General features: G+C 44.3%; 1 protein-coding gene across 4 annotated transcripts in view; it reads right to left on the reverse strand.

Annotated features, from left to right (window-relative positions):
- Positions 1-1225: 1225 nt before the first annotated feature.
- The window catches only part of AAAS (aladin WD repeat nucleoporin), a 1251774-nt gene continuing 1227452 nt past the window's right edge, over positions 1226-25547 (reverse strand). For all 4 annotated transcript variants that reach the window (XM_044083905.1, XM_044083907.1, XM_044083908.1 and 1 more), the window contains one exon: positions 1226-2464. In XM_044083905.1, the coding sequence (XP_043939840.1) occupies positions 2321-2464 (144 nt within the window). In that variant the 3' untranslated portion in view covers positions 1226-2320. The remainder of the gene's footprint in view (positions 2465-25547) is intronic.

A 25547-nucleotide genomic window follows, 5' to 3' on the forward strand; every position in this document is an offset into this window, starting at 1 on the left:
TAATGGCCTTGAAATGCTCCTGAGAAAAGTCCATCCACTTATTCTCCCCAGAAGGTTGGTGAAAGGGGACATGCTCAGTCTGTCATTTTTTCTTAGGGGTGACATCTACATAGACCAAGTGCAGAGGCTTCAATTCCCAATATACCTCAATCAGTGATTCCAGGATCTCTTCCAGGCACACTGAGATAATCTGCAGTTCCCCCTTTCTCCATAGTAACAGCAGTCGCACTGGATGTACGGTCCTTGGCTGCTATACTGGCCTTCAATGAGGTCACCGTATAGGGTGTCTGAGGAAGAGTCAGACATACCACAGGTTCTGTAAACTGAATGGGTATGTCAGAATCTGAATGGGCAGACTGAACATCAGGCCTAGTCCTCCTGAATTTATTTTGAGTGGATGGTATATCAGGAGTGGAGGGTTCCACCATCCCAGAATGGGCAAATGCTTCAGATGCTGAGTTTCTAGGAACATACTCAGTGACAACAAATTGGAGTGCAAGGCCTTTGGTACTTGACTGGTAGATGAAACAGGACTTGTAGCCACGCTCTGCTCCCAAGCACAAAAGGCAATGAGAATGGAGGTCTTTGTATGGTATATGCCTAATGCAGTCATACTTCCCCCTCCTACCTAACATCCATGAAAATCACAGAAAAACAGTACAAACAAGAAAGGAAGTTTCTCCATATGGGACACTTATCTGAATCCAAGAAGACTTATGGTACAAATGACCATGAGAAGATCAGACCGACTGTCTTAGTCTGGAGCTGAGACAGTCTGAGGACTTACACTCATATGTCCGCTAATGTACCCCCTCTGCTCATGGGCTGAGGTCATACATTGGATGGATGGCTTATAGAAGGTTAAGGCTTTGTTACTCTGGCCAGACCTTAGTGGTGATAACTCTTTTGTTTGGAATACTGCAACAGTGACTTTGGTCAGAACATTTCAGGACACAACAAAACACAAAATAAAATATGACTAGTATGAGGGTCTACAGCAATCTGAATATTACATAACGATGCAAAACATTTACTAAACATATTCTATCCACCAATTGAGGACCAGAGGCATGAAGGATGCTAAATGCTGTACAAGTTTGTGGTCAGAAAATTACTGCAGTCATCACCTTTTGTAGAAAAGCAAAACGTAAGTGATTTGTTGAGCACTAATTAACTCTGAAGAAAAGTTGAGCAAAAAGATTTTTAGACTATATTTAGTTATATGTTGGGTACTAATCATACTTTATTACTTCATCATCATCAGTGAAGTCTATACATATACATACATAAGAGGAAAAAATAAAAACATTGAATCTTTCTTATACATTTACCTGTTTTTTTTCACTTAAAAACATAATCCTCTTACAGCCCCAGTACCATGAAAATGGCTACTGTTACAGCTAAGATTTATTATACTATTATGAAGGGAATAAACAATAGAACATCAAACAATATGAAAGCCAATATCCTCTTATCCATGAAAATGGCTATATTAATAATAAATAGGATAGAAACCCTATAATGGGTTAAAGGAGTAATTACTCTTGGGAAATACAGGGTGATATGACTGCTGGGTACCATACTGTCATTTTTACCAGGCAATGAAAACCAGGACAACAGAAAACCAAATTAAACTATTAAAAATTATGTCAATGATGTTATAAAAGCTTTTCATTGTGATCTTTTTGATATCTTTAAGAAGAATAAAACCAAAACTGACCATGAAGTTTACTCACAAAAGTCAGGTTCATAAGGACTCTGATTACATGACTTAAGTTGTTCAAAAAATGTACCAGACTGACCCAAAATTCGATCTGTAGACATCATATAAAGCACAAGGGAGGCAAATACAAGGAAGATACTTTCACTTATAACTTTACTCTTACCGTCATATCACTTTTCACTTACAATTTTACTTTAACTAAGAAAGAAAAAAAAAAAACAAATGAAGAAAGACAGCTTACGAATTAATATTTTTTTTACATCAAAAGCAGCTCAGATTTGTGATTTTCTTACTCTGCAATTTTTTATAAGTCATTCCCTGGGAATGAAGGAAAGGAAGACTGATCAGGTTGTCTTTCACGGTAAGCTGATAGTGAGCATGAATGTGTAACCTCATTCAGAAATGCACATCAATTTAATCAGCCTGAATCCCTTATAACAGTTATTTAACCATACACGTTTTCTCCTGCTTCCAAAAATTAGCAATTAGTGTTAACAACACTTTGACTTATGCAGTTTATCTGTAAGCATGTTTGTTACCAGAACCCAAGCAACTGCTATAACATCACAGTACTTTGGTCACTGATCATCTCAAATGTTACTGGCGAAATTCTGTGAACAGTTCCTGTGGTCTACCACCCCTGTTTCGGAAGAATACGGGACTGAGTCCTTGACTGGGCCAGGAAAGCTGTGCAGTCACAAAGTAAAATGGAATGTAGGTGATTTTGCCATCACACCAACACTGTTGACAGAAAACAAAGGAAAATAAGTTTCACTAAAACAACTTCTTTAACATGTACCAAGCCTGTATACAAAATCAGCTATTGTGAACAGCCCATGGTAGAGTAAAAATATATAAATAAAATATTTTATATCGGGCTCTTGATTTTTAAAGCCATGACCAGGAAATAAAACACTGCTTACCTAGAGCAAAGGCAGTTATTTATTTTGCAGATTTGTATTTATTCTCCAGGGTAGAGTACTGATCCATAAATTGCTATTTCAGCCTCAGCCTAGGAGCACTGTCTGATTAAGTGAGTTGCTGCATTTACAAAACTCTGGAGTACAGGAAGCAGGCTCTTAATAGCTAATAGCCTAAATCCTCTATGCTAAATGCCATGTGTGCTAACCAGACTACTCCACAGATACTTACAGTAAACGTAGTTGCAGGAAAACATCTCAGGTGGACACACACACACACTCACACACACACAATTTGGCTATATTACACTAAACTATTTTTTTATTTTTGGTGAGGGAAAGGATTATTTTTTACATAGGTGCTGCATTGTCTGTTATTATGACGTGTGTTTCACTTTAAACTATTTATCAGGTGGAAAGTTATTTATGATTTTAAGACATTCCTGGTTTTAGATTGTTAGATACTGATGAAACATAAGTAAAATGCTTTATGGGTACCACTATACTATTAATAGAAGCTATTTGTCTATTATGTTTGGGTGCTGGTGTTTTTTTCTTCCGTGTTTTGGTTGTTTTACATCAAGCAACACATCCATGGTTTACGTGCAGAAGTTTGTGTTATATGGGTGCATCAAAAAATAATAAGTGGGTAAGGTTGACAGCTGTTTAGCTGGTTGCAGATGGTTTACTAGGCAGTTGATTGATAGGCTTGGGAGATAGATAATCCCTGTGTAGGGGAATATTCCCTTTCTTTAGGGAATGTGTGATATTGGCGTTCGTATATATAATTAGCAGGAAATGTGTGTGTGTGTGTGGGGGGGGGGCTTGCACCTAAAAAAAATAAAACATTGTTTTTTGTAAGTATGAAATTGTATGTGCCAAAGCTGTTTCTTGGTGCATACATAGTGCGGTGTCGATTTCCAAGTTTTTAGCTATATTTGGTTGATGTTTCTGCAGTCACCCATAGGTGTTTTTGTTATTTTCCGGTATATCCGCATGTATATAGCCATCCATCCAGTCCCCATTTGTGCACATAGAGCTGGGGTGTTACTTTAATAGTGACAATCATCTAGAGCGAAGATTAACACCACGGTTATTCTTCCAAACACACATATGCACACTCACATCTAAGGGCAATTCGGAGTGTCCAGTCAACCTACTGCAAGCATTTGGAGTGTGGGAGGAAAGTACAGCACCAGGAGGAAATCCTTGTGAACACAGAAGGCACCCCAGCTGTGAATTGAACCATAGGACCTCTTGCGGTGAGGCAACAATGCTCTGCTGTGCCACATATATATGCATATGTATGCACATATAGCGCCCCTGAAATTAATGGAATGCATGTTTTTCGATAACTGAAGGGACGGGTTGAATTGCCGAACATTTGGAAATTTGAATACGTGTCTGAACGAGAAAAGTAGGCAGGGAGAGGTAGAGGTGGGAGTGTCTAAAAGGGTGTTTGAAGGTAAGGGCACAGCTTTAGTCTGTGTGTGCTCGAGCGTAAGTGTATGTAGGTTAGGGATGTAGTAAAAGCATAGCTTAAGAGTGTGTGTGCGTGCTTGCATGTGCACATGCTCGTGTTCAACTATATGCGAGTCGGGGTTAGCAAAAACAGTTATGGAGATAGATCTGGTGTTTTTTTGTGTGCATGAACATGTGCGCGTGTGTGTTTGCACACGTTTGTGAGCTTGTCTTATTTATAGGTTCATAGGTAGGTACTAGGCTATCGGCCCTAGGGCCTATACAAGCCTAGTCTTTGGGTTGCCCATGATAAAAGACCGACATCTGCCTGCTGTTGCTGAGAATGCAGAAAAGACTGCCACTCATATTTTTGATTACACAACCGCAGAAGATGTTGCTCGAATCAGTACAACAGGGGAGAAAACTCATAATCCCTCGGCATCAAAGGATGCCTAGTACCTGTACAGGTACATGACTAATTATGTGTGCATTTATTTACATACACACACGCACACACATTATATATATAAATATATATAAAAAATATAATTTCACTATGAATAATTGAACTTACCTGTTACCAAACCACCAGCAAAAGACAAGTTCAAACATTTACTTAACCAAACCCCCAAATGCACAACCTGTAAAAGACAGCAAAAGGAAAAAAAAAGTCTCCTTTTGTATTTTTTTACATGATCTTTCTAAGGGTTGTCTTGTTTTCCTCTCCCTTTGCCAGGATAGTTTCATACACAGCGAGGACTTCCTCTTGCTTCCTCTTCACTTCCCGTTTTCAGGCATACTTGTCTGAATTTATTTATTTATTTACATTTGTTGACCGGGAGAGTCGACTGGACGTAGGTCCATTTTCAGCGAAGGCCCGGGGAGAAAAGCTCAACAGTTAAAATATAGACAGTGGTTACATTGGATTTACATAGCAATTAACAATTTGATTAACATAGCAATTAACAATTACAAACATAGTTACAGATGAAAAACATAGTACATCAGTAGACAACTAGAATCTTTATCTGCGAAGTACATAACAGACATTAACAATTGTTACAATAAGAAGTTCCTGCTGAAGTGAGAGAATACTAGTTATTTGCACTGAGGGAGAGAACACCGAGGTCAGGCTTGCACATGTCCTTGTAGTGCAGTTTGGGCCACCCTTTCGGCCTCTTTCCAGATCCCGGCTCTCCAAAGAGGAAGTATTTTGGTATTCTGCCCTCCGTCATTCATGAGACATGCTCTAACCAGAGCATATGTCTCTATTTCAGGAGGGTGAACATGGAGCTGATGTTCGCCATCTCATGCACTGAGCTGTTGGGAATCTAGTCCTGCTATGCGATATCAAGTATATGCTTGAGACAGCGCATATGAATACATTGAACCATTGGTCCTATTTTGAGTGCAAAGTCTACGTTTCAATGGCATACAACAGTGTCCTCAACAAACAGGCTGTGTAAACCTGCAACTTGGTGTGCACAATGAGCTTATTGTTAACCCATACTTTCCAAGTCAGCCTGGAAAACACTGTGGTGGCTTTTCTAATACACTCGATCTCGTTATCAAGCAACAAGTTGTCTGAGATCATAGAGCTTAGGTACATGAACTCATGGGCAACCTTCAGCTCATAGTCGCTCACCCTGATAAATGTCTCGCCCTCAGTTTGGCTCATTACCTCGTTCTTCTTTAAGCTAATTGTGAGGCCAAATTCCGTACATGTGTCTGCAAAGAGAGTTATGACTCACTGAAGTTCCTGCTGAGTGTGAGCAGCAGTAGCTGCATTATCAGCAAACAGGAACTTCATTAGATGCTTCTTAAGCACCCCAGTCTTCAATGCAAGCCATGACAGTCCGAAGAGGTTGCTGTCTGTTCTGGTTCGGAAAGATATCCTCTATAGAAGTTTTGAAAGCACATTTCAACAGAGCTGAAAAGAAGATGCCAAACAATGTTGGAGGCAATACACATCTCTAGTTCACTCTACTAAGAATCTCGAAAGGTTCAGAGGTGGATCTGTTGTACACAATGGTCACCTTCATGGAAGGCCCTAATAATGCTGACTAGTCTTGCGGGATAGCCAATCTTGGCCAGAATTGTGAATAGACCTCTCCTACTGTTGAAGTCAAATGTCTTGGTAAGGTCAACAAAGGCAATATATACAGACTGGTTCTGTTATCTACACTTTTCTTATAGTTGCCTAACAGATAAAACTAAATCTATGGCAGACACTTCAGTTCTGTACCCACACTGAGACTTGGGGTAGACTCTCTCTACAAGAACGTGGAGCCTCCTCAGGACAATATATTTATAAACAGCTACCTCATGGTACTGAGAAGGGAGATGCCTTGATAGTGGTTACAATCACTTTATTTACCCTTGTTCTTATATAACCACCTCATATCTTGTGGTATGCTGCCTTCTGTCCAGAACTGGAAAAGTATTGTACGTAGCTCTGAGCTTACGGTACTGTTGGCACATCTAAAGATTTCTGAGGGAGCTTTTCCAGGAGTGTGTGCTTTTAGCAAGTTGTCGAGTTCCTCCAAGGTGAGCTCAGGATTGAGTTCTGCACAGTAAGAGTAGCATTTTCTTTTTATTTGCTCAGTGCTCTTGGCCATCTGCTCACAGCATAAAAAATAACCATGAACTATGATCATAGCCAAAGTATGATCATCTATCTCCTGATTTTCACCCCTACCCCCCAAAAAAAGAGTAGCAGTAGTGGTAGTAGTAGTAGTCTCCTCAACACAGCCTACTCAGTTCTGCAACATTTCAACCAATTTTAATGTACATTAATAGCTTCTCATATTTTCTGCAAGTTATTTGTATGTGAACGGCAGCAAGCACACCACTGAACCAAATGCCCTGCTGTACTTCTACCCTTCTTCTATTTCCCTTAGTTTCCTTTTAGTTACTGGTCTATCCCACCACATAGTCTAGCAGTTCTCCTCCTCTCTTGGTCATTATTTGATTCCCCTTATATGTCGTTAGTCCCACTTCCCACCACTTTTTCGGTTCTTTAGTCACATTCAAAGGTTTAGCTGTAGCTTCTGTTTGCCAATACTTACAATTTCAGTGACTGTTTTTTCCAGTTTTCTGCAATCTGGTCCAGCTCGCAGCGCTCAGGCTCACTCTGCTCCCCTACCCTGTCCCTAAATTCCACCCGCCCCCACTACCACTACATTAATATCTACCAAGTCACGCTCTGTATCTCACTCAACCAATCATACACAACACACCTCCCGCCCATCCTCTCTTAATCACTACATTCCTATATCACAATATAGCCATCTACTTCCACCCATCTATGTTCCTACAGCTAATTATCTATTACTTATCTCTGCACCTCTCCCCACTCTTCCACCAAAGGATACCTTATTCTCAATTTCCTCCTACCTCTCCTCCTGGCTAAACACATCCTCTTGTCAATCATATCATTATTGCGTCCTTTTCCCACTGCCTTCTACTATTCACAGCCATCCAATACTAGCACCTCTGTGACCTCTTTCTCTCCTTACCTGCAGTCTCTGCTTCAGTCTCTCTCACCACCATAACCACTCCTTCTATAAAATCTTTTTCTTATCTCTCTGCTTCAGCACTCTGTTTCAGTATCTTTCACTTCCAAAACCATTCCTTCTATAAAATATTTACCATCTATCTCTCCACAAACTACCCATTCTTTCTCTTCCTATACAATGTCTACCACAACCCACATCTCACACCTAAAAATTATACCATTTCATACATTTGCCCTCCTTATACTTGCCAACCACCGAACATCCCATCAATACCAGCTACATAACAATTACACCTCCCAAAGCATAACTTGCATAAGCATATTCCACTTTCTCTTATGTCCAGTCGGACTATCCCGGTAAACAAATGTTAAATAAATAAAAAACTAGTCCTCTGTCCCACCAAACACTACACACTAACATCACAATTGCCCTTCCTCTCTATGCCACCACTTACATATGATACGTCCCATACAAATGCTTCCAACTCTATTCTAAATCTCAAACACATCTTAGATACAACAAACTCCTATCTAAACTCATGAAAACTCAAATATACTTTACTTCACATTTAAAACTCAGCGGAGATATCCACCCCAATACTGGTCCCAAATACATTCAACAACCCATCCCTCCTACCCCACTCCCTTTTTATGGCATTCCTACCCCCCCCCAAAAGCTCTAACTTTCTGCTACTTAACATGAACCTAAGGAGTATAGTCAACAAGTTGAGGATCCCCATGCCTCCCTATCCCTATACATCAATGATATCGCCAGACTTGCCAAAACTTGGCTAAAATGCGAAATTAAGGGCAATGAAATTCTCCCTCTAGGTTATAATATACGTAGATGTGATATAAAAATCAAGCGTGGAGGGAGAGTAGCCACAATGTATAATCAGAATAATTTAAAACTCAAACTTATTGAACCAAACAACCATCCATTTAGCAATGCTGAAATATTTACCAAACTTGCAATCAACTCAAATAAACATTTAATTATAATTGCTATTTATATTCCCCCCAGCAATAACCCCAACACAACTGAGGACATACTACATTGGATATTCTTAACTTTCTGACAAGAAAAAAGAAGTTGTGTACTTACCATAATGTTCCATCTATGTTGTCCATTTTCATTCCTCCTCGACTGATGGGTTCGGATCCAAAATGTCAGATCCGACTCGGCTGCTGTAAAAGCTTGTGGCAACTTGAAAGTCTTCAGCTTCTCCCTTATCCATAATGCACCATACCCCATTACCTCAGATTTTGTTTGCAAGCTATAAAAGAAAGATGTATTCTTATAACTTTATATCATATTATCATAGCAAGTTACTAGGCTACTGGCCCTGAGACCCTTATAAACCTAGCCAATAAAATAGACCATGTTCCCACAAGTCAGCACCCGCTGCCCCTGTCCAGCAGGGACACAGGTGGAATCCCAGGGGTGTATTTTCTATTTCCCACCCAGTCATCCATGTTCCTCTTAAAGAGGGGTAATGAAGAACTCTGCATGATGTGGAGGGGGAGTCTATTCCAGAGATGGGGGAGTCTTCTGGGAGAAACATCTGTCCTGCCAGCAAGTCCTATTGATGTCGCAGACCAAGTTCAGGTTTTGTGTGCTGGTCACGTGAGTGGAGTTTGGCTTGTGGATATGCAGCAATTTCATCAAGGTGGGGTCAGAGATTGCTCTGTATGCCAGACACAGATCACCTCTGAGGAGTCTGTATGAGATGGAATAGAGGGACAGGGCTTTTAGCCTATCCGTGTGGGATAGATTTTTGATGCTCTGGATTCTCCTGGACAGAAACCTCTGTGGTCTCTCCAGCTGCTACATGTGCTTTGCGAGGTACATGCCTAAAGGGGTGTTGTACTTGATGATGGGCCTGACAAGGAAGGAATACGATAATTTGTGGAGACGTCACTCTCCCAAAAGGGATGATAATGCATTTTTTGGCATTTAGTTTGAGGCTGTGTTTCTGGCACCAGTCATTTGTCTGGGTGAGACCCTCTTGTAATATATCTACATCACTAGGAAAGTTGATGATGGCACCCAGCTTGCAGTCATCTGCAAGCCTGGTCAGGCACAGACCTCTCGTTTTGGGTTACACCTCAAAGAAGTATATTCCAAACAGCAGGACCTATCCCTGGGGTACGCCTCTCGTTACGGGTCTACTACTTGAGGTAGCTTCCCCTATTATGACTGAGTTCTATCAGTGAGGCAGTTAGCTACCCATCTGGCCACATACAGATTTACGCCAAGCTGTGATAGTTTATCTACTATGCCCGAGTAGGGAATACTGTTGAAGGCCTTGCCAAGTCAAGGTAGGTGGCATGCACCTTCTTCCCCACATCCATAGCTTTGGTGGCTGACTCAAAGAACATTACGAAATTTAACAGGCATGATCTCTCCTTGACAAAACCAAATGTGTGGGATGAAGCGTTTTTGGTTGTCAAAGTCCTTGTTAATGTGGTTCATGATAATGCATTCTATGGCCTTGCAAATAAGGCTAGTTAGGCTGATGGGTCTATAATTGCCTGGATCGGTGGACACTTCACCTTTGTGCAGAGGGATGATAGTGACTGTCCTCCACTCGGCTGGGACAAAACCGGTACTTAGCATTAGGCTGAATATTGTGCCTAATGGTGCTGTGAGTTCCTGCCTGAGTTGATGCAAGATGCAGCCTGGGATGTTATCGGGTCCCGTAGAAGCTGTGTTTTTAGCCTTTGAGAGGGCAGTAATGACTTGTTCCCTAGAGATAAGGGGGGGCAGGTGCTGGAGATATCCTGGATTACTGATGGGGGGAAACAGAGGGGTGAAGTTTTCACTGAATCTGTATGCCAGCAGACTGGCTATATCCACAGCCTTTGTGTAGGTGGTGTCCTTGACCATCAGTTCTCAGCAGATTTGGTGTTTCCCCTTAGATTGCAGACGCATATGAAGAAGGCCTTATGATTGTCTTTAGTAACTGTGGCCAATATGGAATCGAAGTTAGCTTTGAAGGACTTCACTAATATCCTTATTTGCCTGTTTAGGTCAAGGAAAGATTGCTTCCAATTTGGCACCTGTTCCTTCTTGGTCCTGGACAGCAATTTTTTCCTTTTGTTGTAGAATTTATTTATAGCCGATGTTCACCAGACACGATTATTCTTCCTTGAGGATGAGGATTTTATATATCAGATAAAGAGAGAGACAGAGAGCAAGGCAATACCACATCTGGAGTTGGTTATGTTCGTAACATATAGCAAATCTGTTACATACATTTGCTCTTCTAAAATAAACCTAAAGGGGGCTGGGGCTGGAGGGTGGGGAGTCTAGCAGGAATGAAAATGGACAACACAGATGGAATGTTATGGTAAGTACATGACTTCTTTACCTGATGATGTCAATTTTCATTCCATCCTCGACTGATGAGACAGAACTCACAGCTACCTAGAAACCTGGGTGGACTCTAAGGATATTTCTCAGCACGACTGAGCTGAAAGATTCCCTACTTCTCGACACCAGATCTAGCTTACAATGAGAGATGAAGCTGTATGAGGAAGCCCAAGTCGCTGTTGAACAAATGTCATCCATGGAGGTTCTTGAGTGGAAAACTAAGGAGGTAGCTACAGCTCTGGTTAAATGAGCTTGTACCTTGTGTGGAAAAGTCATACCCGATTTGTTATAAATAAAGGAGATACAGTCAGTAAGCTATTTAACTAAGGTGACTTTAGATACAGGTGAGCCCAATTTCAGATCAGCAAAGGATACAAACCACTGATCAGTCGTTCTGATATCTTTTGTTCTGTATAGATAAAAAACGCAATTGTCTATGCAAATCTAACAAGTATTCTCCTTTGTTGGAAAAATTCAGGAAGAAGACTGGTAGACTGACGTACTGATTAATGTTGGTGTGTGTTACTAACTTGGGCAAAAATAATGCATTGGTTCATGAGGAGATTCTGTCCTTATGAAAAATGAGATAAGGAGATTTCACCAACAATGCTTCAATTTCTGAAATTCGTCTAGCAGAAAAGATGGCAACTAAGAATAAGGTCTTTCAAGGCAGAAATTTAAGGTCACAATCATGGGCAAACTCAAAGGATAGAAGAATCAAGGACTGCAGTACCAGATTCAGATCACATGGTGGGGTGGGATCTTTAAAAGGAGATTTGAGAAGAAAGTACAGTTGTGTACACTACCATAAATGTAGATGCTCAAGTGTATTCACTGTTGCAGTCATCACACTTGGGTTATCTGCCTGCAGGTAGCCCTCAGTTGGCCTGAATACCAGAGACTTAGTATCTTTGCGTCAGTTGCTGTCGCTCCAGGACTGACGTCAGGTCGTCAGGCGTATAAAAACAGGCAGCCGACACCATTACATCAGTTTTTCTTGCCCCAAATGTTAGGAGCCCCCCCAAACAGGGAGCTACGTTATGGTGGGGAAAAGTAAATACCAATACACCTGAAAGGGGTGAGTAATAGACATAGAGAGGAGAGGGAGAGAGAGACAAGGGGGCTGGAGGGAGAGAAATCAAGACTGCAACAGTGAATACACTCTAACATCTACATTTATGGTAAGTGTACACAGCTGTACTATGTTCTTCGTGTTTTACTGTTGCAGTCATCACACTTGGGTAGATTCCCAAAGCTGAAGAAGGGTGGAGGCAGTCAAGAAGAGTTGGGGCTGGTTAGTATGGCTTGCAGGACTGCTGTAGCAAAATCCACCCTGGATTTGGAAAATATAGGCAGGTGGTAATGCTTGGTGAAGGTGTGTACAGAACTCCAGGTAGCAGCTTCCAGGATGTCCCTGGTAGGGACTCCCCTGAGGAATGCTGCAGAGGTAGAAGTTGCCCTAGTGGAATGTGTTCTGATCCCCTGAGGGGTTGGTTTCCCATGGTGCGTGTAGACGAAATGAATGCAGTGTGCTATACATTTGGAAATTGTTTGTTTTGAAATGGCCTTGCCCTCTGCCCCTGGTGCAAAGCTGACTAGTTAACTGGTCAGATTTCCTGAAGGGCTTAGTCCTATCAAGGTAGACTACGAGCTGTCTGTGCACGTCCAAGGAGTTCAGTATCCTTTACCCTTTATCTTGAAGATTAGGGAAGAAAGTTGACAAATGGATAGATTGGTTGAGAGCCACACTGGACACCACTTTAGGCATAAAGGAAGGGTTAGACCTGAGAGAAACCCTGTCAGCATAGAAAATAACGAAGGGTTCCACAGCCATAAGTGCTTGTAGCTCAGACACTCTTCTAGCTGAAGTGATGGCCAGAAGCAAGGCTGTTTTCCAAGAGAGGAATTGCAGGCTCAAACGGGGAAGCGTGAGCTTTTCCAGTACAAAGTTAAGGTCCCAAGCAGGGATGGGTGCTCTCCTTGGCGGCCTTAAGTTGTTTGCCCCACTCAGGAACTGTTTGATAAGAGGGTGAGAGAAGAAAAGTGGCTCAATGTTGTAATGAGCAGACATGGCAGAGGCATGGATCTTAATGGAGGAGATCTGCTAAGTAATCCAGGATTAGAGGCAGGGAGGGCAGAGTTGTGTCCTCCCCTTTAGATTAAATCCAGGAGCAGTACCTTTTCTGCTTATCATCATAGGATTCTTAGCTTTAGAAGACTTCAGGATGACTCAATTCGTAAACGAAAACTCAGGTAGCGGCCGACTGGCACTCGTGTGAACTGCTTCTGCTTCGGGCTCCTCAGCAAGAAAGACTGATGTAATGGCGTTGGCTGCCTGTTTTTATACCCCTGATGACCTGACGTCAGTCCTGGAGCGACAGCAACCGACGCAGAAATACTAAGTCTCTGGTACTCTGAGGGCCGACTGAGGGCTACCTGCAGGCAGATAACCCAAGTGTGATGACTGCAACAGTGAAACACGAAGAACATCTGTGTGGTGTAAAAAGGATTTACATAGTTTATGACAGGCTAGTGAATGGGTGGCCACGGTGGTGCAGCGGTTAGCGTTGCCGCCTCACAGCAAGAGGTTCTCTGGTTTGAATCTCGGTTGGGGTGCCTTCTGTGCGAAGTCTGCATGTCCTCCGTGTGGTCACGTGGGTTTCCTCCGGTTGCTCCGGTTCCTCCCACATCCCAAAGACATGCTGTAGGTGTACTGGACACTCTAAATTGGCCCTAGGTGTGAGTGTGTGTGTGTGTGTGTCTCTTCTGTGGAAGGTTGGGTGCCGGGCTGGCAACTCGACACTGTAAAAACTCCACTGCCAATCATGAGCGGACAGGTGATCCGCTGTGGCAACCCCTAACCAGAAAAAAGCCGAAAGAAGAAGATGAGAAGCTAGTGAAATAGAAGTTATGTTCTTACCATAACGTTCCATGTTAGTTGTCTTCTTCTCGCCTTCTTCTTGCTGGATGGGTTCGGAGCCGACCTCGGCTCCGACTCGGCCACTCTAAAAGCTCGAGAGTTGGTTCCACCGGCTCGAGGCTCCCCTTATATCCCACAATGCTAGGCGTGAGTTACCTCAGATCTCGTTTGTGAGCTAGGCCCAGCTAATAATAGTAGCAGAATAACTGGAAACAAAGTCCACCTCTATAAACAAGGGAGAAGAGAAGGGTAACCTACAGCCTGATCCAGGAAAATATGCACAGCAGAGCATATACCTATAGTAAAGAGGTGGTAGAAAGAGAGGTCACAATCAAACTCCTCTAGGTCTGTCCAGGCCAGGGGGAAGGAGGGTGGGATGCAAGAAGAAGGCGAGAAGAAGACAACTAACATGGAACGTTATGGTAAGAACATAACTTCTATATGTTAAGTTGTCTATCTCGCCTTCATTCTTGCTGGATGGGACCAAGGCCCCTAGCACCTTGTCCCGGTGGCCTAACGGAACAGACTCTTGAGCACAGTGGAACCAAAATTAGCTCTATGCCTAGAAGCTAAATCCAACTTATAATGTGAAATGAAAGTGTGAGGAGTAGCCCAAGTAGCTGCTGCACAAATGGTGTCTATAGGCAGTCTATCTTGGAAGGCTATAGAGGTAGCCAAAGCTCTGGTGGAATGGGCTTTAGGTTTGTTAGGTAGCTTTTGGTGTCTTATTTCATAGACAATGGAAATTAGAGATGTTAGCCATCTAGATAGTGATACCTTAGAAACAGAAAGTCCCTTTCTGCCTTCTGCATAAGAGACAAACAGCTGGTCAGATTTTCTGAATTGTTTGGTTCTATCCAAATAGTATCTTAACTGACGATGAACATCTAGCCAATGCAATTTTTGTTCAGACCTATTAGAATATTCTGGAAAAAACACAGGGAGGTCAATGCTTTGATTTAGGTTAGACGAGGCTATCTTAGGTAAAAAGGACGGGTTGGTTCGTAAGGATACCCTGTCCTTATGGAACAACAGATAAGGAGGTCGACAGCTGAGTGCATGAAGTTCTGAAACTCTTCTAGCTGAAGTAATAGCTACCAGAAAGAGAGTCTTCCATGATAGCAATTTTAAAGAACAGGAAGCTGCAGGTTCGAAAGGGGGGAGAATCAAGGAACTGAGAACTAAATTTAGGTCCCAAGGAGGAGGAGGATTTCTTATAGGAGGTCTGAGTAGAAAAACTCCCTTCAAAAAGGCTTTGCAAAGCTTGTGGGACATTATGGCAGATTCTGAGACGCCCACATGAAAGTTAGAAATAGCTGCCAATTGAACTTTGAGAGTAGAAGGAGATGAACCTGCATGGAAGATTTCAGCTAGAAAATCAAGGACTATTTGGATGGAAGCCGTGAAAGGATCTATGTCCCTTCCTTGAGCCCAATAGGCGAAACGTTTCCACTTACTCAGATAAATCTTTCGAGTGGAAGATTGATGGGAAGCTATCAAAATATCTCGAACAGCGTGAGATATTTGAGGAAGCCTGGCTAAGGTTGGAATTGGAGGAACCAAGCAGTGAGGTTCAGAGAGGGGAGGGAGCGATGAAACTGACCCGACTGATGGATCAAAAGATCTGGAACTAGGTCCAGATGCCAAGGTTGCTCCAACAGAAATTGATGTAGAAAGGGGAACCAAACCTGTCGAGGCCAGTAAGGAGAAATGAGGATCAAGGAGGCCTTCTGAGCGACAGCTTTCTGTATCACTTGAGAGATTAGTGGGAAGGGAGGAAATGCATACAGAAGTCCCCGGGGCCAAACTTGGACTAGAGCGTCTCTGCTGGGCTGGCTTGGTAGCGGGAATAGGGTGAAATAATCTTTGCACTTGCTGTTTTGGGGAGTAGCAAAAAGGTCGCAGCAAGGCTGACCCCACTTGAGAAAAATTTCTCACAAAAGAATCTTTCAGAGACCACTCGTGAGGCATGAGGATAGCTCTGCTCAACTTGTCCGCGATTTGATTGGACTTCCCGGGGATGTGCGTTGCTATCAGAAACCGCTGAGAAGAAATCGCCCATTGCCACAGTCTGAGTGCTTCTCGACATAGGGGATAGGACCTGGTTCCGCCTTGTTTGTTGATATACCACACTACAGACATATTGTCTGTCTGGATTGCTATCGTTCCCAAGGGAAGAGAGTCTTGAAGGGCTTGCAACGCTAAAAGCACTGCTCTCATCTCTAGAACATTTATGTGCAAGTGGCATTCGTCTGGTTGCCATGTGCCCTGGACAGTTCTGCCCTGATAATGCCCCCCCCCCACCCGATCAGGGAGGTGTCCGTTGTCAGAGTAGCAACTGGAGGGGGAGGAACAAAGGGTCTTCCCAAGAAGAGCTGAGGGGAAGACATCCACCACAGAAGATGATTCTTGCATGTTTGCGTAATCATAATGGTGTGGGACATCGGAAGTTGCTGGTATGACCATTGTGAGAAGAGCATCCATTGAAGGATTCTCATGTGGAATCTGGCTAATGGAAGCAGAGGTATGGCAGCCGCCATAATCCCCAATACTTTCAGAACTAACCTGGCTTTGACTCTGTTGCTGCTGAAGAGGAGCGAGACTAGTTTGTGTATGTCTGTTATTCTCTGATCTGTTAGCCTCACAGACATGTTGACTGTGTCTAGAATTGCGCCTATGAAGGTAATAACACGACAAGGCGACAAAACAGACTTTTCGCAATTTATTGAAATGCCTACATTTTGACATATGCGAAAGGTGTAGTCCATGGCCATTAGAAGAAGATGCTTGGTGGGAGCTGTGAGGAGCCAGTCGTCCAAATATGGAAACACCTGGAATCCTTGACGTCTCAGGTGAGAAGCTACCACTGCCATGCATTTGGTAAACACCCGGGGGGCAGTGGTGAGTCCAAAGGGCAGGGCTCTGAATTGAAAATGACTGGTTCCCAGCCTGAAGCGGAGGAATCTTCTGGAGCGTCTGTTCATTTTTATATGATAGTACGCATCCTGAAGGTCTATAGAGCACATCCAGTTTTTTCTTCCCAAAAGGGGAAGGATGGACTGTAGCGTGACCATCCGAAATCTTGTTTTCTTGACCGACTTGTTCAAGATACTGAGATCCAAAATTGGTCTCCAGTCCCCTGTTTTCTTTGGAACTAAAAAGAACCTGGAGTAGATTCCGGATCCTTGCTGGTCTGCTGGAACTGGCTGAATTGCTCTTTTTGCAAGCAGCTTTCAAATTTCCAAAGCTGCAAGATCCCTTTGAGCGGGTGGAACATCTGGAAGGGATTTTTTTGATCGGTTTGGAATGCGAACGAAGGGAATGGAATAGCCTTCGGAAATGATGGACTGTACCCACTTGTCTCGAGTTAGGGATAGCCAGGCTTCTGGGTACAGTGACAATCTTCCCCCGGCTGCCTCCGAAGGTGGACAGTCGGGCAACACCTCAGGGATGCTGAAAGGGCTTATCGGAGAAAGTTTCTCGATTGCCCTGGTTCTGCGGACCCCCCCTGCCTCTAGGGCGACGTCTACCATTGTTGTTCCCCCCTCTGCCTCTGGCGGGGAACCGACTCTGTGCGTCAGGCGAAGTCCCTTGAGATTGTTTGCGGAACCACATTTTCCCACTTTTCTGGCCTTTGGGGTAAGGCCTAGAAGGAGTAGAAAAACGGACTCCGACGGCAGAAAGAGTCTTGCCATCCGTCTTGCACCTAGTCAAGGTTTCTTTCACTTGAGGACCAAAAAGAGATGATCCATCAAACGGGGAATTAGTGAACGACGTTTTAAAGGGGTCCGCAAAGTTGCATAGCCGCATCCAGGCATGCCTGCGTAAGGCCACCCCTGTCCCTGCGGCCCTGCTCGCTCCATCAGCCGCATACGAAAGGAGGCGCATGGAGGAGTTAGCTATGGAGTTCAGGGTAGCCAGCTGAGTGTTCATCTTGTCTTGAAAACCCACAGCTGTAGGATCCTTCAACATGTCACTCGCTTCTTTGATCAAGTCTCTTTGAAGACGAGTAAAATGGCATAGGTAGCTCAGCGAACGCATTGCAAAGGTCGCTGATGAGAACATCCGCTTCCCGTACCTGTCCATAGACCTAGATTCCTTGTTAGGTGGATGGACAGGCACTGAAGGATCAGCTAGTTCCATCTTAGTGGCAGCAGCAACCACCATAGCATCCACAGAAACTCCCTTGATCAGAAATTATTTATCTGCTGGTGCCGTGATAAATTTTGAGGGTCTCCTGGGAGTGGGGTCCACTGAATCAGGAGCCGTCTATGCCTTTTTTGCTACCACCTGCATGAGGGGGTCAAAGGGGGGAGACACCCAGGAGGTGGAAGGGCGAGAGCCAAACGCCTCAAGATACACAGATTCATCCTCCGAAGGGCTGAGGGCTGGCCAATTTCCCCTCTGTTTGAGGATTTCTAGAATGTCTGCAAAGGAGACATCTTCAGAAGGGGAACGGGGGGAACCCTCGGAATCCTCTAAATCTGTGTCAGAGGTGACGGACTCAGGTGAGTCTATGTGTTTCCTCTTACACTTTCTCTTCCGAGGGGGCTCTTCTGCCAATTCAGGAGAGGCCTCGGAAGAGGATGAGATCCCCACAGGGGATTCCTGAGGAGCTGGCTCTCTGCGGTCTGGGATGAGGGAGTGAGTAGACTTGACCTGAGGCACCGAAGAGGGAGGGGCGGACGGAGCCGACTGTGGAGTTGAACCAGGTTCCAACACACTCCGCATGACCTCGAACGCACCCCTGTCAGGCAGAGCCAGACGTCCCCGCTCCGAGAAGCTGAAAACCTCCCTTGGCACCGACAGTGATGGCTCCGAGGCCGATGTCGGAGCCGAACTCACCAGCGCCGAAGCACTGAGAGGGAGAGCGGGGTCGGACAAGGGTCCGATGCCACTCACCCCCTCGGAGCCGACGAGGGAAGTCCGGCGCCGAGATTCTTCTAAGGAAGAAATCGGAGCCGACGACGGAGCCGAAGACATTTGTATCGGCTCCGACGCTACCACAGTCTCGGTTCCGAAACGCCCCAGCTCCGAGCTCATAGGAGTCGGAGGAGGAACATAATGAGGAACAGGGTCAGGCATCGACTGATGAGTCGGGCTCTGAAGCATTTGGGCCAGTGCCTCAGACTTAAGAAGTCGACTCACTACCCTCTGAAGGTCATGGTCCGACAGCCTCGATGACCTAGAGGAGTGAGATCTATGGCTCCGTTCAGACAGCAAGGGAGATGCTGGAGCCGAATGAACGGAGCCAAGGGACGGTGACCTGGACCTCTTTCTAGATGTCGGCTCCGAAGGTCTAGTCGGAGCCGACACAGGAATTTCCAATATCTCGGCTCCAGTCGGAGCCGAGGAAACCACAGAAGCTGCAGTCTGAGACTCATCGGCTCCAGCCGGAGCCGATGTAGAAGGAGGTTTGAGCCTTAGGCCTCGACTCAGTAGCTGGAGCCGAGGACCTAGAAGCCTTAGAGGGTTTGCCCGAAGTAACAGTAAGGGAACCCTCAGGCTTAAGTAAACCTCTCAAAATAAGTTTTATTTTTTCTTTCCTGCAGGACTCTGGGGCTGAAGCCATGGCATACAGCACAAGAGTCCTGCAGGTGTAAAGGTCCCAGGTAAACACAAGAAGTGTGACCGTCTGTCAGAGACATTTTCTGACAGCACGAGTCACACTTCTTGAAGCCTGAGACCTTTGAATCCTTGGACATTATCAAGGACCGAAAGTGTAACCACCACACAAAACACACACACACCGATTACACTAAGAAGAAAGTTACCTAGATTAAACTAATTAAAAATTAGTTAGTTAGCTTAGGAATAAAAATATCCCTAACCAAACACAAACACTCCACTTAGGGATAGTAGGGCCCGAAGGCCTAAGGGAAGAACTTATAAGTTCTTGAGGGAAAAAAGAGGGAAATAATGGAAGAAAGGGATGAAATACCTTAAACTAAGGGAAATATGAAAAACTAAGTTAAGAAAAGGGGATTTAAACTAGTTTAATAGACTTATTAAACAATTGACCTGAGCCGGTAGAAAAACAACACCTCGATCGCTGTAGCGGCAAACGAGATCTGAGGTAACTCACGCCTAGCATTGTGGGATATAAGGGGAGCCTCGAGCCGGTGGAACCAACTCTCGAGCTTTTAGAGTGGCCGAGTCGGAGCCGAGGTCGGCTCCGAACCCATCCAGCAAGAATGAAGGCGAGACAGACAACTTAACATCAGCCATTAAAACCAATGAGGAAATTAGAAATTGCTGCCAATTGATCTTTCACTGTGGGAGAACTGGCCCCTTGGTTGAAAAGTAGCATCAAGAACTCCAACACATAACTGATTGGGGCAGAGAAAGGGCATACATGCTCCTGAAGAGCCCAGTGTACACTTACTAGCATAAAGCTTCCTAGTGGATGGCTTAAGGGAAGACAGCAAGATGTGACAAACAGGGGAAGAGAGCATTGATTGTCTGGCTATTATTGGAATTGGGGAAACCAATTTGAGGAGTTTGTCTGCTGACGGAATCACCCAAGAAGTAGATGGACCAGTATCAAAAGCTTGGGGTTTGGGAGGTCCAGATGTGTCATGCCTGTTGGATGACACAGAAGATCTGGAGCTGAATCCAGAATCCAGGGTTGGTGAATTAAATGAGGCCACAGGAAGGGAAACCAAATCTGTTGAGGTCAAAAGGGGGCAATAAGAATAACCTTGGTCTTCAACCTTGGAGCTCTCTGAAGGAACTTTGGAATTAGAGGAATAAGGGGATATGCGTAAAGTAATCCGGTGGGGCCATTCATGTAGAAGAGTATCACTCCGTGACTCCCCCTGTAGGAGGATGAGGGCAAAATAGCTGCTGCATTTGTTGTTTAGGGGAGATGTAAAGAGACTGCAACAAGGCTGGCCCCACATGTGGAAAATTAGTTACGCAACTTTCTGGTTGAGGGACCATTCATGAGGTAACAGAATACACCTGCTCAGCTTGTCTGCTAGCACACTGGACTTCCTCGGAATATGTGTTGATAAGAGAAAGCGGTTGGAAGACATTGTCCACTGCCACACCCTTAGTGCTTCTAGACATAGGGGATACAATCTGGTTCCTCCTTGTTTGTTTATGTACCAAACCACTGACATATTGCCTGTTTGTACTTCAATCGTTCCTGAATGGAGAATATCCTGAAAGGCTTGCAACACTAAAAGCACTGCTCTCAATTCCGGCACGTTGATATACAAATTGGCCTCTTCGTGGGACCAGATGCCTTGGACTGTCTTTCCCAGGTAATGCCCCTGCCACCCTAACTGGAAAGCATCCGTGGTCACTATGGCCTTGGGCTGCGAGGGAACAAATGGTCAACCTTGTACCAGTTGTTCCAACCGGATCCACCACATCAGACTTCTTGCACAACTTGGTAATTCGTACTGCAGTGGACAAGGTTAGTTGAAGTATCGACACTGAAATTCCAACATCCACTGAAGAATCCTCATGCGAAACCTGGCTAGTGGAACAAGGGTTATCACTGACACCATTGCTCCTAGAGCTTGCAGAAGTAGGTGAGCTGAGATTGAGGTACTGCAAAATATCTTGTTGAACTGTGACCTTAAAGTTTAAACTCTGGAAAGAGGAATGGAGCTACTGTTGACCTGTGTCGAGTAGCGCTCCTATGAATTCTAGAATTTGAATTGGCTCCAGATTTGACTTCTCGAAATGTATGGTTATTCCTAACCTTGTACAAATGTGGATGACTTTTTCTCTTGCCATGATGAGTTGATGCCTGGTCGAAGCAGTAATGAGCCAGTCATCTAAGTAGGGAAACACCCAGAATCCGTGCAGTCTCAAGTGAGCTACCACTGCCATATGTTTGGTGAACACCTTAGGGGCTGTGAAGACCAAAGGGCAGTGCTCTGAAGTGATAATGACTGACTCCTAGCCAGAAGCTTAAGAAATTCCTGGATCATCTGTATTTTTATATGATAGTATGCTTCCTGGAGATCTATTGAGTGCATCCAGTCATCCTTTTCCAAAAACAGAAGAATGGACTGAACTGTGACCATCTGAAACTTTGTCTTTCGAACAAATCTGTTCAGGCTGCTGAGATCCCAAATTGGTCTCCAGTTCCCTGTTTTCTATGGCACTAAAAGGAATCCTGAGTAAGTTCAGGATCTCTTCTGGTCTGGTGGGAACTCTTGGATGACTCTTTTGATTAGCAGCTTTTATATTTGAATGGCTGCTTGATCCCTCTGACTGGGTGGAACATTGGGGATTTTCCTGGCATTTGGAGGAAGAAGGGAAAATGGAATTATATATCCTTTTGATATGATACTCTGCACCCAAGTACCTTTTGTTATTTCTAGCCAGGCTCTCCGATACAGGGACAAACAACTCCTGATTGCCTCCAGAGGTGGACAATCGGGGCTCCATTCAGGAGCAATGGAAGGGTTTGCCAAAGAAAGGTTCTTTGGACCCTTGATGTTGTGAGCCTCCTCTGCCACAAGGGTGGAGTTTATCATTTGAATTTCCCCCTCTGCCTCTGGAGGAAGACCCTCCTCATGTGTCCAGGAAAGATCCTTGTGATTTCTTGAACCATATCTTTCCACCACCTTGATGATTCCTCGAAAAGGATCTTTGAAGGGTGGAAAAATGTATGCCCATGGCAGAAAGAGTTTTTCCATCCTTCTCACACCTGGACAACTTATCTTTTACTTTGGGGCCAAAAAGAGAGGTGCCATCAAAAGGAGCAATGACGAACGTAGACTTAAAAGGCTCCACAAAGTCACACAAGCATATCCAGGTGCGTCTCCTATACTTGAACCCACTGTCCTTGAGGTTCCTTCTGCCACACTGGAAATAAGCCTCATGGACGAGTTTGATATTGACTGTAGGGTCGACAGCTGCGAGGAGACAGAATCCTTCACCTCCTCAGATATGGTTCTTGTGGAGGTATCTGAGAATCTGGTGAAATGTGCCAAATAGTTCAGAGAGCTAAAGGCAAAGGTTCCTGAAGCATAGACAATCTTCCCAAACCTGTCTATCGACTGCGACTCCTTGTTGGGGGGATGAACAGAGAAACCTTTGACGGCTAGTTACTTTCTGGTGGCCGGCGCTATGAACATGGCATCAACAGGGGGCCCCCTTGGACCAGAACTACTTGTCTGCCTGAGGGGTCATAATCTTATCAGGCTTCCTAGGAATGGGCTCAGTGGTATCAGGTTCCTTCCATGCGTGCCGCGAGACCAATTTGAGGAGCTCGTCTGCTGACGGAATCACCCAAGAAATAGATGGACCAGTATCAAAAGCCTCTAGGGGCACAGATCTCTCCAACAAAGGGGTGCTGGATTTTCCGCCACATCTCTTTTTCAGGATTATGAGGATATCTCCAAACAAGACATCTGGATAAGGTGACCAAGGGGGACCCTTCGCCTTCATCAAAATCTGTCTTCATCGACAGATTCAGGAGAAACCAGATGCTTCCTCTTGCATGTCCTCTTCTGAGGGACTTCCTCACTGGGATAATCTGGGGAGGTATCGGAAGAGGCTGAAATACCCAACTGGGTGTTCTGGGGTTTTGGTACCAGCTGTCTCTGTGGGAGGGTAAGTTGAGACTCTTGACGCAGAGATGGGAGTGACGTACATGAAGGACCCAAGGGGACAGGACCAGTCTGGTTCATAGCGGCTGACACAGCTCTCTCCAAAGTCCTAAAGGTTGACATTCCCAGAGAGGATAGGAACAAACATCTGAAAGAAGGGCTTTCTAATCCTTGGTCCATTCGTGCTCCGAGGAATGCCCCCCCCCCCCGAGGCAGAAGTCAGAACCGAACTAACCATTGCCAAAGCTCCAAGGTGCAGCGACGGCTCCGAAGCTCTTGGAGTCGACTGAAACACCTTGGACCCGACAGGGTAGAATCGGCTGTGAGAGCTTTCCGGATCCCATTGCATGGAAGAGCTCAGAGCAAGTTTCAGATCTGAGAATACAATGATCTTCGGATCTGAAGAAGACGGACCTGGACAACTCAGATCCAAGTGCTCCAAAACCACAGAGGGAGTCAGAGGAGAAAGAGTTAGAGGTGGTGTCACGGATGTATGAGATTCTTGACCCAAACGGGTAGGAGCCAAAGCAACAACTGGGAAGGTCTGCACTGAGAGGATCTGTCTCACTACCCTCTCCACATCTTCCACAATGAGGCTTCTATAAAAGTGAGAAGACTGCTTAACATACAAGGCCATGTCAAACCCTGAGCTGTTGGACATGCTCCACTTAAAGAAATCCCAATTCCTCAGAGTCACACGCTCCAGGGATCTAAACCTTGTCATCACAATGAACAAAACATGTTGAAGGGATAGGTTCCTGACCCAGAGACTCCTCATACTCTGGAATAGACTGCCCACACATGTCAAGAAGAGCACCTCTTTGGCCCTCTTCAAAAGGAATCTTGACGACTGGATGGGAGATAGGAAATTCATCCCGGGGATCATGTCAGTCGCCCAGCTAGACAGGGGTTCAGGGAAGTAAATATTGTGGGAAGAAATATCCAGGGAAGTGTTATGGCTAGGCTTGTATAGGCCCTAGGGCCGATAGCATAGTACCAACCTATGAATGGAGAATCTAGTCTATAAAGGAAAGGAGAAGGTACTCTCGATGGGACAAGGTCCAGAGATAGGGAGTACCTTTTCCTAGGAAGCACATCCTGCAGTCTTGGTGGATCCAAAGTCTTCTGATTTGACAAATCCTTAATTTTCAGAGAAAATCTGAAGAAAGGGTCTGATCTGACAAAAGACTTTTTGTTTTCCTCTGATCTGAGAGTGTCAGATCAGATAATCTAATTTTCTTTTTCTTAGATGGATCCAAGGAAACTGTAGGATCTGAAGAAGGTCTTTTTGAAGTTTTCTCCAAGGCCTTTGAAGAAACAGAAGAAGAGCCTGGAGAAGACTGTGGTAACTTTTTAGAAGTTTCTCCAGCTACGGCATTGCCAAAGGAAAATGGTAAAAACCCCTTTAATATCATCCAATAATGATTGACACAGAGTTAAGGAAGTCCAATGTATCTTTATTAAAATAATTCCAAAATTAAGCACTGTCATCCACCACAATGGTAGACGTCTTCAGAATAAAACAAAATTAAAATACAAAAAAAAAAAAAAAAAAAAACCAAAAAGGCCATAACGCCATAACCAAACTAGCTGACACACCCCGTATTTATAGCAGAATTTCCGCAACAATACATCAAGCACTGCCAAATACATTTAAAGGGATACACATAAAAAAGTGTACTAAAAACTCAATAGTAATAGTTAAATTTGCAAAGCTCTATATACACCCACAAGGTTGAAAAGCTACATTACATATTAGCCCAAATTAAATCTTAGAAGCTCTGTGCTTTACTTCACTAACAATGGCATGATTCAGCCCTGGAACACTAGTAGCGTCAAGTCGAAGCTGCCAATTTAATTCATGTAACAATAAATTCTACCAGTCTCCGTTTAAGTCATCACCTTTAATTTTCTCAAGAATAGCAAATTTAACCATGCTGAACTTATCACATACAAGTGTATGCCTCGCCAGTGTAGATGATTCAGCTCTTATTTGTGCTGCACCTTCTCCTAAATCAACTCGTATCCACAACACAACAGTCCTTCACAGCAGTC

Source organism: Protopterus annectens, chromosome 9.part0 (genome assembly GCF_019279795.1).
Source record: "Protopterus annectens isolate FY-2018-M chromosome 9.part0, PAN1.0, whole genome shotgun sequence".
In the NCBI taxonomy this organism is placed as follows: domain Eukaryota; kingdom Metazoa; phylum Chordata; order Ceratodontiformes; family Protopteridae; genus Protopterus; species Protopterus annectens.